We start from the raw sequence: 14,942 nt of genomic DNA, 5'->3' as shown, positions 1-14,942 counted from the left end.
GAGTCCCTGAGTTCTGAGAAGGGCAAGGAGAGGTGCTAGAAGCTTTGAGTATACTTTAGGAGGAAAGGATAGGCCAAAAGGCAGAACAAAAACTGGAATTAATTTTCTTGATTACCTGCCACTGTGAGGGGCAGAAAGCTCTAATGAGGTGTAAAAATTGGAATATGTAGATAGGCATCTTAAATGTCTACTGATGCCATGTATTCCAGAGTCTCAGAGAAGCAATTACGGATCTTGCAGATCCCATTAAAGATTTTGGAATCTAAAGGCGATCGTTGAGGGGTTTCAAGTCCAGAATAGGATGATTACCCCCACTGAGATTTCATACAATAAACAGATTTAAATAGAATACATTGAACTGGTCTTTTGGTGATACTGGCAGAACTACTCCCTGGGACAAGGAATGGTTCAGAGCATTATGCAAATCTGAACCCAGAGGTCTTGGATGTCTGTGACCCACAGAAAGGCAAACTGTAACAAACATCTCCCCACTCTTAGAAGTGAGGGCACCCCTTCACTGAGAAGAGGGCTCTGGGGAAGACTTGCTGGGCTTTGTGGTCCAAGCCTTGTGCTGTAAAGAAATGCTGAACTTTCTGCATTTTTGTGTTCTGCATTTTGAGGAGATAGTGACTTAGGAGGGGGGTTTTGGGATCTTCCACTGTGGGAGGAAAACCATCCCTCCTGTGGCATCTTTGATGAACTAGTCAAGTACCTCTCCAAATTTACATCTTCCTTGAAAATATGTATGTGTGAGGTGCTTTTCACAGGCAACTTCAGCTGTCCAGGCTGTCAGCCACGAGATGGGAGTTAGAACCATTCTGGAAATCGGTCCCATCACATGTTCTATGACGTGAGTCCCCAACCCCCGGGCCACGGCCCAGTACCGGGCCGTGGCCACTCAGCAGCTGGACCGCATGAGAGAGCCGGTGGGGTGTGGGCGACATGAGAGAGCAGAGACATGACATCATCTCTCACTGTCTGTCCTGCATCACCGCACTTCCGCCCTCACTGTGCAGCCGCCGGCAGCAGAGAGATTACATCATCTCTCACTGCCCGCCCTCACTCTCGGACCCAGCCGATGCACATGTGCTGAAAAGCTGGGAAGAGAAGCCCTTTTTCTCTGCTGTCACTGTTGCCTGCCTCCAAATTGCCTTTACATTTAAAAAGTGACTAACTGCATCTGGTATTTTCTGGTGGCAGGCAACAGTGGGAAGCTTCAGCTGGTGGCAGGATAGTGACAATCCGCATCTGGTGGCAGGTGACGTGGCAAGTGGCAATCCGCATCTAGTGGCAGGCAATATGGAAAGTGACAATCTGCATCCGGTGGCAGGTGACGTGACAAACTGCATCTGGTGGCAGATGACATGGCAAGTGACAATCCGCATCTGGTGGCAGGCGACATGGCAAGTAACAATCTGCATCTGTTGGCAGGCGATGTGGAAAATGACAATCTGCATCTGGTGGCAGGCAATGTGGCAAGTGACAAGCTGCATCTGGTGGCAGGTGAAGTGACAAGTGATAATCTATATCTGGTGGCAGACGACGTGACAAGTGACAAGCTGTATCTGAAGGCAAGTGGTGTGACAAGTGACAAGCTGCATCTGGTGGCAGGTAATGTGGCAAGTGACAAGCTGCATCTGAAGGCAGGTGACGTGACAAGCTGCATCCAAAGGCAGGTGACATGACAAGTGAAAAGCTGCATCTGGTGGCAGGCGACATGGTAAGTGACACACTCAGGGCTCCCACTGATTCTGCATTATGGTGAGTTGAACTATTTCATTGTATATTACAATGTAACAATAGAAATAATGCGCTTCAATCATCCTGACACCATATCAACCATGGTGCCGTGATGATTGAAGTGCCAACACCAGCCATTGCCCCGACAAATTGCCCACGAAAAAACGCATCGACACCTTGGCATAATTTTCTTCCACGCAGCCGATCCCCAGTGCAAAAAGGTTGGGGACTGCTGTTCTAAGGCATCTTCACAAAACAGCAGAGCAGAAGGTAGCTTCTGTAATTGCTCTGTTAAGGCATAATTGTGGAAAATAGGGTCATGCTGGTTGTTCACTGCCCTAGCGAAATGGTTGTAGGGCTGAACCTGGAGTAAAGAGAGCCTTTCAAAGCATATCAAACTTTCTATCTGGAGAACCTTTGAAAGAAGGAACATCTTCAATCGGTACAATAAATGTTTAAAACTTAGACAGCAGGCCACTTTTTTGCTAACTCTTTCTTCACTTGCTACAGTTCAGCAAAGATTTCATTAAGAGTGAAAATCCTGCCTTGAGTGATACAATCTTCTTAGACTGCACATTCAATCTGTTTATGAACAGGCATGTTTTGAAAGATTTTGGATGTCTCTTTGCATGCAAAGGGGTATGACGAGATGGAGGAGATTAGGCTGCACAATACCAAGGCAGAAAATTTTGTCAAAAAGGTCACTGGTTGCTTGCCTGAAAAAGAGCGGTAGTCAGATGCAGAGATCGGTGTCAGAGCGGGCTCCTGCTCCGATGCAAGGGGAGCATCATCACTTTGAGATTGAGTGTTGTGTGAGCGTAATATTTGCATGCAATTTTGCAAAGGCTTCCTTTTGCTTGGTGTTGACCATCCTGTAGTGAATCCACATGGGGAAAAAGATGGGACTAAGCACCTGAATAGCCTAAAAGGGCTCTAGGCAGAAGTGGTGATAAAATCTGTGACCTGTGGTGTGATGTCACACCTGGTCATCCCCACCTGAGGCTAAGTTCTGAGTGGATGAGTTTTAGCTTCAAATCTGAAAAGTTTACACCGTAGTGAATAACATTCAAATATCGCCTCAGTCTTTGACAGTGATGGTCAAAAGCATACAGGGTGACCGGGGTTACATGTATATAAAGTCCAGTCTTCACCTCTTACAGTGGGCATACACCTGAAGGGGTGTGATCCAGATGCACTGCCACTACTTGTGTCATTGGAAGGCAGTGAGGAATTGATAGAAGAATTTTAAAATAAAATAAATATGAAAAATAACAAAAGTGCTTAAGCTAAGAGTGATTTCTCTTTGAAGCAGAAGAGGACTGTCACTCGTAGGGTTATAGGGGTGGCGCCCAAGGGGTGTGTCCTTAAAAGCTTGTCATTGCCCAATTACCTGCAGGTATGAGCCTATAATAATCCAGGGTCTATGAGTGTGCCCTTTACTGTAAGATTAAGATAAAACCTTATCATATGCACATATGACACCTATACCTGCTAAGCTGCTATTGATTACTGACATCACTGAACAAATTAGGTATTACTTATACCTGTCTGTAAAATTACAAAGACTGACTTCCCCTGGTAAACTACTAGTCCTGACTCCAAAGTTCTGCGGCCCGGTTTCCCCTGGCTCCGTTGTTGGCTACTGCTGCCCACTGTCCTCCACCATCAAATTACTGGTTGCTAGGACTGCCAGGCATCTAGAAACCAGTGATGTATGCACAAGCCACATCGCGAAGAGCGGAGGAGGATGTGACTTCTTCCTCCAGACCTGCTCTGACTCCTTGTATTGGGCAGCGGGGGGTGGTTTAAATTCACACGCCATGCCGCATTAGTGGAGGCTGAGTTTGGTAGTTCACCAATTGCCTTTTTAGTTATAAAGCCAGGCAGAATAATATTTATTCTTAATGTTTACATATTGTTTGTAAGGTTTAAAGGCTACATTTGGCTTTAAGAACATGTTATGTGTCACCCCCATATTTAGGATGTAACATGTAGCTAAGCACCCCAAAATGCTAACCCCCTGATCAGCGCACTCTTAGTCCTTTGACACTTCCTCTGGCTTTCTACCTGAAAAAGATGGAGTTAATGTCTACAGGAGCCTAACATTTCTCCCATGATCCAATGATCCATTGATCAATGCTTTGCAAATAATAAATATTATATTATATATTTTTCCCGAGCAAAATTTGAATTCAATATTTTTTCCTTAATGGTGAATTTAGCCTTAAAATATTGATTGTCTTTATTTGTAATAGTAGTTTCTCTCGTATTTCAGGTTGCCAGTAAATAAAATGTGCTCCGTCAGTAAATTTTTCATGTTTTGCCAGTACAAAAAAAGTATCCACTCATCAACACTGCTGATGAGTGAATAGGGATCACCTCTATTGGATGCTAGAGGGGACTTAGCAAATGTATGCATACAGAAAACAGAAAGCAAACATACTCCATTATGTTTCTGGACTAGAGAAAAGTGAAATATGTTTGACTGCTCACTCACAGTACCCAAATATAGGTGAATGAGGAAAGGAAGATTACCCGATTCTCTTTGGTCTAGCGCCATGCTGTTCCAGCGCCTTGTTATATCAATGTAGAGAATGTCGCCAGATGCCATGCAGAAACTGCCACTACTCAGCTTGCAGCTCCTGCAAAGAAAGAGACAGAAACCATAACTTAGGAAGCAAAAAAGAGGAGCTACAGGTCGTATCTCAGAGATCTTAGCTGGGAGTTGCAGCTGGACGTTCACCTAGAGTACAAGGCCATGTAAGTACAAGACCATGACACCACTGTAGCACATGAATCTTCCTAACTTCCCGTGATCTGTAGGTCAGTGATCTGTAGGCCAGTGATCTGGGGAGGGGGAGCTTAGCTGCTGGAAGAATTCTGTGATTTTTGCTAGCGGCTATCCCAGAAACTAACGACCATCGCATGTAAAATATGCCAGGCTGGTTGTACCAAAGTTGATTGATCAATGAACTTGGGTACATTCAGCCAGCCTATACGTCCATACATGGTCCGAATCTTGGCCGGGTTCTACTGAACTGACCGCGATTCAAACCAGGCCTGCCTTAAACTACCTCAAAGTTTCTTCTATTATTCAGGGATTCTATTGGTGAGAACTCTGCTCGCTTCTTCACACCTGCTTGGGAAATAATTAGAGGTTCTCACACTCCCTGCTGAATTTTTTATTTACTTAACATGGAGAATGTAACAGGAAGAGCTTAAAACACACAAAAGGGGACAGGGACATCCAAAACTCAAAGATGATGTTGGATTATCCAAGACATATTAGAAGGTGACTCAACCCACTGGGATCTGTCTATAACTAAAATATCACTTTTGGGAAGCATTTAATACAATAGGTTGTTGAATCAATCAAGAAAATAGGAGTATTAAAGCGGAGTTCCATCCATTTAAAAGTCAGCAGCTACAAAAAGTGTAGCTGCTGACTTTTAATAATCACTCACCTGTCTCAAGGTCCAGCAATGCAGGCTTACAAAGTCCCGCTCCTCTCCCCCTCCTCTCTGAGGCGCCGGCATTCTAACTGTGGGCGCCCAGCTTTTGCGCCACAGCTGGGCGCGCACTGCACATACACAAGCCTCGCTGCGCGCTGTGGATGGCCGGGCAATCTTCTGGGACCTGTGACATGTCCCAGAAGATTGCAGGGAGGGAGGAGGGAGAGGTGAAATTCCTTCTGGCGCCACGGAGCCAGGGGAGGAAGTGGGAGCTGGGTGCCTGTAAAAACAGGGTACCTGCTCCTCCCCCCAAAAAATGACATGCCAAATGTGGCATGTCAGGGGGTAACCTGATCTTAAAGCGGAAGTTCCATTTTTGGGTGGAACTCCGCTTTAAGTATTGGACTAAAAATAGGCTTTGTCCTGTGACTCCCTTCAGGCTGAATGTATTTAGATTCCCATATTACCAGTTACCTTTCCTGATGATGTTTCTCCTAAGTCTCATCAGTTCAGGTATTTAAAGCATTCGTAAATAACAAACCATTGTGAGACTTCTCTGTAATGCTGTTTCTAGGAACCTTCCAGGACAGTACACCCAAGATGAGAGGATCCTCCCTACAGCAAACATAATCAATTGATAGCTGTTAAAGCCCCCACCCTTCTCCTTGTCCCTCAGTTTGTAATAAAGTAACTCAGGAAACTGGTCCACAAGGGGAATAAATCCACTTAGGTACTCACCACCTACTGTTCTGTCATGGTTATGCAGTGAGGTTTGTTTGTGAAGCTTACCTCTCCTCATGTGTTCACCTTTAGAGGCCAGCCACTCTCACCTGGCTGTTTAATCTCTCCTCAAAGCATGGCTCCACCCCAGCCCCTATCAGGGAACTCTATATTAACCTGTGCACTGCAAGCCAGCCCTGCTGATCAACCATTGTGTGTTTAGCTTTCGTGTGCAACTTGCTGTGTCTCTTACGTCTGATTCCAGTTACCGATCTTGGCCTGTTCTCAACCATCCCTGTCTGCTTGTGACCCTGACCTTTGGCGTGTTCTATGTTTATCCTTGTCTGCTAGTTGCCCCGACCTTTGGCTTATCCCTTTACTATCCTTGTTGTTCCAGCTTGCTGCTTCCTTCCTCTTTCTCCTGTAAGTTTACCGTGAGCTGTGAGACCCTGGGAGCCTCAACCTGGAGCAAGACTGCAGCGCAGTCCATCCTCGCCACTAGAGGCTCTGCTGGCTCTTAGACTCCGTGCCGTGGGGAATCTATGCTCTAGCTCCCAGTGGATTCTGTGTTGGTGCTTCAGTGGACCTGCTTCCTGAACCTCCCAGATTTCAATGCGCAGCAGTCAGTCCTAGGGTCCACTACCTTAGTGGTGCACTCCTGACTCCTACGGAATGCATGTGTCACCTGGCCTCAGGTGACCTGTTCATGTTCTTATTGGTTTTCACCCCTCAACTGGCCAGGAAGTAGACAGCGTGTGAGTTACGGTGTGCGCATGCGTGACGGCGTGGTGATGACGTTGCGCCGCGCGCGTGCACACTGCGCGGCACAAGGTGGAACGCAAGAGGACACGAATTCCGCAGGACACTCCGCTCGCTGCTGGCTTGCGCTGCAGCGAGTGGTGGGCGGAAATACATTAGGACTGAAACACATGAATATATTACCTCTAGACCAGGAAGTGTCGCCTATGTTTAATAAGGGGGTTGGAACACATGATAACGAGGCCTGGAACGCACGCGGGTGCGCCATTTTGGCCGAACCCGGAAGTGCAGATGATGAAAATTTAGGAGCTGGATTCTCATTACAGGGGTCTCAGTGCCTATATAAAGGAGTCTGGCTGCAGTGGGCAAGTACCCCAGACAAAGTCCTATGTGACGAAACGCGTCGGGGGGACACCACTGCCGCCATTTTATTATATACAAGCGCTTGATTACTTCTTAAATGTAAGTGTTTTTCTTTTTTAATAAAATTCATATTTTTACGGAATTACACTATATGGCCCCCTTTTTTTCCTATGTGGGGCATGTTCGAGGACGTTTTTAACTTCTACATGGAGAAAGCACCCCGGTGAGGCACCCCCAGGATCTCTTCTCCAGTGTATCATTGGGATCTCCTCTCCATTGCCAGTGGGCAGTTTTAAGCCTGTTTGACTCATACAGCATACGTTGTTTTGGGTCCCAACTTTCCGGTAAGCCTCCATTCATATGGGTGGTGGTATTTGCACAAGTTTGGTTTGCACACTAAATCCCTGAGAAGGCCTCCAAGACCGTATATCTTCCTTTGGTCTTCATCATCTATATCATTGCCATTGGGCAGTAAAGGCTTGTTTTGACCTATGTAGCATATGCTATTCTTAGGTCCAAAATCTATGGTACGCCTTCATTACTTTGGGGACTGTCTGATCACTATTTTAGTTATATATCCACGTGGTGATTATAATGGTTTCACAAAAAGATGGACTTTGATCTATTGATAATGGACATTTATTACTATGAGAACGTTATACGTTGATATTCACATTTGTCATCTCACTTTTGTATAATTTACAGCGCTGCACTTATTTTATATATCTTATGGTTTACAGCAAAAATTCTATTTGCAGTGTTAGCGGCTTACACGTTTGAGTTAGCGCAAAGTTATTTTGTTTTTTCTGGAGTGCAGTCCTGGAAGGTTCCTAGAAACACCGTTACTGGGAAGCCTAACATGTTTTTTTGAATGGAAAAAAATTATTAGTGTATACCAGGCTTTAGGGTGGGACTACTGCCTGTAAGACCTTCCTGTCGAATGCCAGGTCCTGCAGCCAGTTTACCTCAACTCCATAACATCTGATGAATGTATCTTAGCTAGATCATGTGGCTGATCTGCTCCACTGATGTCTCTGTCTTCTCCTCCTCGGATCCATGGTCTAGGTACAGTGGGCTTTTAAAAATGTATTCAGAAAACCCGTGAATTTTGCAGATTAGCAAGGTCAACTATCTCAACCATCTAGCAATCATGGCTTAACATGCCTGTAACTGCTTCTTAGGACCACTAAAAGGACTAATCGGAGACTTGTCCTGTGAAACTACTTTGGTCAACAAAGAAGATCCGGTTTAAATACTACTCTGTATGATTTAGAAAAGGCTCCCTGACAGACAACCCTTGTAGGTCCCCCCCCCTTTTTTACCTGGTCATAGTGATGGCTAAAGGGAAGCCCACTTAAGGGTAATAGATTAAAGGGAAGCTTTTTTGCTGGGCTCAGAAATGCTGGATAGGTATGTACCCAAGGCACACCTAACCTATGGCTTTCCTCACATCTGAATGCTGGTATGTAGACATGGTTACTATATCAAAGTTCAGTGATAAGGTACGTAGGAAGTGCGTTATCTGTGTATAATGGAAGTATTCTGAGGCTGGCATTTGGAGTTACCCTATTAAAGCCTGTCTAGTTCAGATAGGTCAGCTATGCGCAGTAAACCTTCATTAGTCGACCAGTCAATTATTCGGGGGGTGAGGTCCGGGGTGAATTCCCCATTTCCAAGGAAGGGGAGCCATAGGGGTGTGCTGGGATTTAAATTTATGAGTTTTTGATAAGCTATCCCAAATGTCCAAGGAAAAGGAGAGTGCTGGGCATAAAATTGCGGGCCATTCCTTAGGTGGTAACCAGAGAATAGGACAGAGCGGCTGATCCGGACATGCACAAGCCTCCACTTGCATCCAGATAAGAGTGGGGCTGGTTAGAATGAAATTTAACCAACTGTGCCAGCTGAGCCACGTAAAAGTACTTCAATAAGTCCCCCCTTCCTCTTGGGAGTGAACAGTGTCTCCCCAAATGAAGGAAAGAAGTCGCTTTTAGAATGTTAACAAGTCCGATCGTACAAGTGTCACTGGCAATGTGCGAAATAAATTTAGAACCTTCGAGAGAACATTCATCTTTACCAAGTGTAGTCTGCCAAACCACGATGGAGGGTAGAGCAACCATCTAGCCATAAACAGACAAAAAATAAACTCAGCGTTCGTTTGAGGAGAGACCCTGGATGTGTACACAGATCAAATAAATGTGATTAAAAAAGTCTCTCAATAAGAGGGACAAAGTCCATAGCAGCAGTCTCTAAGATAAAGAGAGAGAGGAATCCATGTTCCAGCACAAAAGGCAGCCAGTGTAAAGAGCTAGAAGCAGTCTCTGCAATTCCATGGCCTGAGGAAGGAGCAAGCATGTGCCGAACACAAAGCCGCCTCCTCTCACCCTGCACCCGGAAGAGACGTCATCTCCGATCTCCCCTGTGTTCCTTGCTGTTTACAAAATGTAGGCAAGATGTGGTGAGAAATACTCCTGCGCCTGTGAGGCCCTTTGCTGAAGTGTACGGGTAGTATTGTAGAAAGTGGAAGGGTTGGAGGAGGTGATGAAAGCGTGTCCCGCCGCCTTAACTGACCCGGGGTGGTCTGGAAAGGACTGTATGGGTGGAGGTGGACGGAAGGCGCGTGATCAGACGCTTACATCAAAACATACAAAGAGCGCAAGGATGGAGTAAGATTAATACGTAAAAAAGGGAGTGCATCTGCGTGCCATATGAAATGGTAAGACTGTTTAATAGTTTAGAGTGTGCTTTCCTCTAGAGTAATATGCAATGCCTGTGACTTGTCGTGATTTATGCCAAGACCCGAGATCAGTGTGAATGGTTTAAGTATTGCGTATAAGTTGGGAAGGGTAGCGATGGGCGACGACATCATCATCAGAACGTCATCTGCAAAAAGGATACACTTATGTTCCCTATTGCTGCATTCAATACCTTTAATATAGATGGAGGTGGGAATTTTACTTGCAAGCGGCTCTGAGGCCAAAACAAAAAGTAACGGGGATAACAGGCAGCCCTGGCAGGTGCCCCTTTGGATAGAAATGGGACCCGAGGAATATCCTTTCATCATTAGAGAGGCAATAGTGGAGCTATATAGAACTCAGAGTATGGTCATAAAGTGTAATCTGAATACAAATTTGGTTAAGACATAAAAGGACAAGGAATCCAAAGCCATGTGTATGTTCAAGGACAGCAGCATTGCCCGTTTTGGTCTCCTCCCATCCTGATCAGATTGCATTACTGAGATGACATCTATAACCCTCCTGGTCTGGTCCGATGCTTGACGACCGGGGACGAACCCCGCCTGTTTGGGTGCATATAATGTGCAAAAAAGGAATTTAATCTAGTTGCCAATATCTTTGACATCATTTTTAAATTGACATTTATTAAAGAGATTGGGTGATAATTCGCACAAGCCCCATGGCCCTTTCCTGGTTTGGGAATAACATGTATATATGCCTTATTTTCCTGCACCAGGAGGCTTGTGCCCTGTCGGATTGCATTAAAAAAATGTACACAGATGTGGGGTAAAGATCTCTTGAAATTTTTTATAATATTGGCCTGAAAACACATCTGGGTCTGATGCTTTGGAGGGATTCATGCTTTTGATAACCTGTCTAATTTCTGACTCTTATGTCGCGTACACACGACCGGACTTTATGGCATACTTGGTCCGGCGAACTGGAGTCTGACGGACAATTCGATCATGTGTGGGCTCCAGCGGACTTTTGATCGTGTGTAGGCAAGTCCGTTCATTCGGAAAGTCCGTCGTAAAGTCCGTCGAAAAGTCCGCAGGATAAAGTCTGCCGTGAAGTCCACTCGTGTGTACGCATTAGAATTCTTTATTTATAAGGTCAGAGTGGTCTTGTGTCAAATTGGGCATTGAAATATTGCTAAAGAATTTGTCTGCTCTACTCTGACAGAACTGCGCTGGGCTGTTGTATAATGTTGAATAGAAGTTAGTAAATTCTTTTAAAATCAGTAACACCATAATACTCCTATGGACAGACCATAATTACTCATATGGACTCTTAAGTTACTCAATAAGCTAAGTTCTTACTAAAAAAAATGAGATTGTATACCGTATATACTCGAGTATAAGTGGATCTGAGTATAAGTCGAGGCCCTAATTTACCACAAAAAAATGGGAAAACCTTATTGACCCGGGTATAAGACGAGGGTGAGAAATGCAGCAGCTATTGTAAGTGGAAAAAGAGGGTCAACAATGCCCATCTGCAGCTATATACCTCCCTGTGTCCTGTGCATATGTGCATGTGTCCTGTGCATATGTGCATGTGTCATGTGTTCTGTGTATATGTGCATGTGTCCTGTGTATATGTGCATGTGTCATGTGTCGTGTGTATATGTGCATGTGTCATGTGTCCTGTGTATATGTGCATGTGTCATGTGTATATGTGCATGTGTCCTGTACCTGTGTATATGTGCATGTGTCATGTGTATATGTGCATGTGTACCTGTGTCCTGTGTATGTGTACCTGTGTCTGTGTGCACGTGTCTGTGTGCATCCTACCTGTGTCCTGTGCATGCCTCCGTGTGCCGCTCTGCACCGATCAGCGTGTGCTATTACTATTCGGCGGCCATTCCCTGTTCAAAAGCCGCGCCTGCTCCTCGTCCATGATAGGCAGAAAACTCCATTTCCCAGCAGTCAGCCTATCACGGACATTCTCTCATCCTCATACCACGGACGAGGATGAGAGAATGTCCGTGATAGGCTGTACACTGACTGCCTATCACAGACGAGGAGGAGGCGCAGCTTTTGAACAGTAATTGGCCGCCGAATAGTAATAGCACACGCTGGCCGCCGCCTGCCTGCATGACACGCTAATCATGCAGGCAGACGGCGGTGACTCGAGTATAAGTCGAGGGGGGCACTTTCAGCCCAAAAAAAGGGCTGAAAATCTCGACTTATACTTGAGTATATACGGTACATTTTTTCCAGTGCTAAGTGACTGGCAAAAGGTCCAATAACCCTATCAGGTTTCAAACACAGAAACCTGATAGGGTTATTGCCTGACTGGATTTTCTGTCATCTGAAGCCAAAACTCCTGGCTCCACGTAGACAGAAAAAGAAGAAAAGAAGAGATAAAAGTGATACATGTATAATTAATATCACAAATATAGATTGCACATTTCTGATGCACAGCACAAGAAAATCGATTTAGACAACAAGAACACAAGCATAGACAATAATGTTGTGTATTTCTGAAGTGCAGCTAGATAAACCAAAATATCAATAATAAACAAAAAAGACACCAACATGAACTTCAATGCTGTGGACTCCTGAAGTGCAGAAAGATAAAGCTATATAAGAAATATAAAACAAACAACCTTGTGTTTTTTCTGATTTGTAGCAAGATAAGGCAATATAACCAATATAAAACAGGACACAAACAACCTTACTGTTGTGTTTTTCTGATGTGCAGCAAAATATAAAACGCAAAAGACACGAACAACCTTCAATTATGTGCGTTTCTGATGTGCAGCAAGATGCAATACAACCAATATAAAATAGAAAAGACACAAAACAACCTTTAATGTTGTGTATTTCTGATGTGCAGCAAGATGCAATGCAATCAATATAAAACAGAAAAGACACAAATATTCTTCAATGTTATGTGTTTTTGATGTGAAGTAAGACAAAGCATAAGGTCAGAGTCATGGTGTAGTCATCTAAGAAATACACCACAAAGGGCAACAACTATCATAGGTATAGCCTGGACTCTGGATAATAAACTTTCATCAATCCAGGGAGAACCTGGTTAGTTCTAAATACAGTGCCTTGAAAAAGTATTCATATACCCTTAAAATTTTCCACATTTTGTCATGTTACAACCAAAAACGTAAATCTGTGAACAGCAATTTTCAAGTTCTGCCACAGATTCTCAAATGGATTTAGGTCGGGACTTTGACTGGGACATTCTAACACATGAATATGCTTTGATCTAAATGACTCCATTGTAGTTCTAGCTGTATGTTTAGGATTGTTGTCCTGCTGGAAGGTAAACCTCCGCCCCAGTCTCAAGTCTATTGCGGACTCTAATGCCCCGTACACACGGTCGGATTTTCCGACGGAAAATGTGCGATCGGAGCGTGTTGTCGGAAATTCCGACTGTGTGTGGGCTCCATCGGATTTTCCGACACAGAAAGGCTATAAAATTTTCCAACAACAAAATCCGATCACGTCAATTCCGACCGTGTGTGGACAATTCTGACGCACAAAGTGCCACGCATGCTCAGAAGAAATTCCGAGACGGAACAGCTCGGTCTGGTAAAATTAACGTTCGGAATGGATAGAGCACTTTCGTCAGGCTGCAATCTTTAAAATTGTTTAATACAGCGCACTCTCTTCTTCTTTATAATGCAGGAAGAACGAAGTAGTTTTGCTGCTGATATTCACACAGAGTTCTCACAAACGTCTTTCTTTATTATTTATCGTGATTCCCTCAATATATTATGATTTGTCACATCTGAGCAAAAATCTATATCTTTTTTTTTTGTGTTTTTTTTTTTTTTAAAGCCTGATGTGATTTTTTTTTTTTTTGGTTTGTATTTTTTTCAAGGCTGATCTTGTTTTTTTTTTTTTTTTTTTTTTTTTTTTTAGTTATTTAACATCCAGAATATTTTTGTGAGTGTTTTGTGTGTCAAGTTACCACAACACCATTATTATCTTGTATTATTGGTTGGTGTCTCTTGTTAATTTCACATTGTATTTTGAAATGTACCTGCCTCCTCACAAACAAACTGTCCTTTTTGAATGAAAACACACATAGGCGAGTCTAATTGAAACCAAAAAACCTTTATTAAGGGCTCAGAACCAAACAAAGAGGGAGGCAACGCTGGAGAAACAGCAGAAATTGGTGAAGCCTTTGACCCCCAGGGCACACATCAATTATTTTACTGCAAAATTGGTGGCCTGAGAAGTCCATATATAAGGGAGTGCAGTCTGGTCCAGAAGTCCCAGAGATCATGAAAGCAGCAGATGACATCTGTGTCCCCAGGCTGTGGTCATACAAGAGCCTGCATCTTTTGTCAGACCAAACTGAACCCAGGGCCATCACTCTCTGGTCTTCCTTCCATGCTTCCTTCCACGCTGTGGCTGTGGTGGTGTAGTTGTGGCAGGAGGAGGAGGAGGATGTTCCAACTCAATCACGTGGGTACTGGGTGTGATTTCGCCCCTCACCCCCTTAGTTAAGACTTTATAAAGAAGGTCCTCACACAGCTGGCGTTGGCCCTCCTGCATGCCCTGCAGTTTGGTGGTAGCCATGCAGACAAAGGCCTCTTCAGGAGTGGGGGTGGCTCTGAGGGACGCAGAAGCCTCCTGAATCAGCCTGAGTGCTGAATCCTACACGTGACTCCCCTTCCTGGGTCTTTTGTTTGGAAGACGGAGGGGAGGAACCTGCGATTCTGTCAGGCTCCTACTGGTCCCAGGCTTCTCCTGGCTGCCACTTAGCCCCGCCTCCTCCTGGCTGCCACTAACCCCCGCCTCCTCCTGGCTGCCACATTCCACAGCCTCTACTGTGTGCCACATTCCAGAGCCTCATCCTGGCTGAGGTCTTCCTGTGTATGAAAAAGGGACATAGTTTTAGTTTTTACTTCATCAATCACATACAATTTTCATATCATGACTCTTGCAAATTGAATGTTAACAAATATAAAAGACTATCCTTCTGAGCCCAGCATTTTTCATTCTTGTCCCAATTATTTTTGCCCACTACTGTCTATTGATATGTAAACGCCTTTATTAAATCAGCAATTAGTGATCAATAATAACATCTAGTAAAGATAATTTCTTTATTGACCAGAAATCTGTAGAAGGATGCTATACCTGGCTCAAGCTGGGCTCCTCCACGTCTTCTTGGCTGGAAGTCCCAGGTTGGACATCGGAAGCCTCAGCTT

At 44.4% G+C, this 14,942-nt stretch overlaps 1 protein-coding gene across 3 annotated transcripts in view; it reads right to left on the bottom strand.

The window, feature by feature from the left end:
* The window catches only part of TTLL11 (tubulin tyrosine ligase like 11), a 254,643-nt gene that overhangs the window by 20,846 nt on the left and 218,855 nt on the right, over nt 1–14,942 (bottom strand). For 2 of the 3 annotated variants that reach the window (XM_073599526.1, XM_073599528.1), the window contains one exon: nt 4,276–4,382. The exons of the other annotated variant lie outside the window; for it this stretch is intronic. In XM_073599526.1, the coding sequence (XP_073455627.1) occupies nt 4,276–4,382 (107 nt within the window). The remainder of the gene's footprint in view (nt 1–4,275; nt 4,383–14,942) is intronic. 3 annotated transcript variants of the gene reach the window in all.

This window comes from Aquarana catesbeiana, linkage group LG09 (assembly GCF_042186555.1).
Source record: "Aquarana catesbeiana isolate 2022-GZ linkage group LG09, ASM4218655v1, whole genome shotgun sequence".
Lineage (NCBI taxonomy): Eukaryota > Metazoa > Chordata > Amphibia > Anura > Ranidae > Aquarana > Aquarana catesbeiana.
Note: the sequence above shows the minus strand (reverse complement) of the source record. Positions and strands in the feature narration are given on the sequence as shown.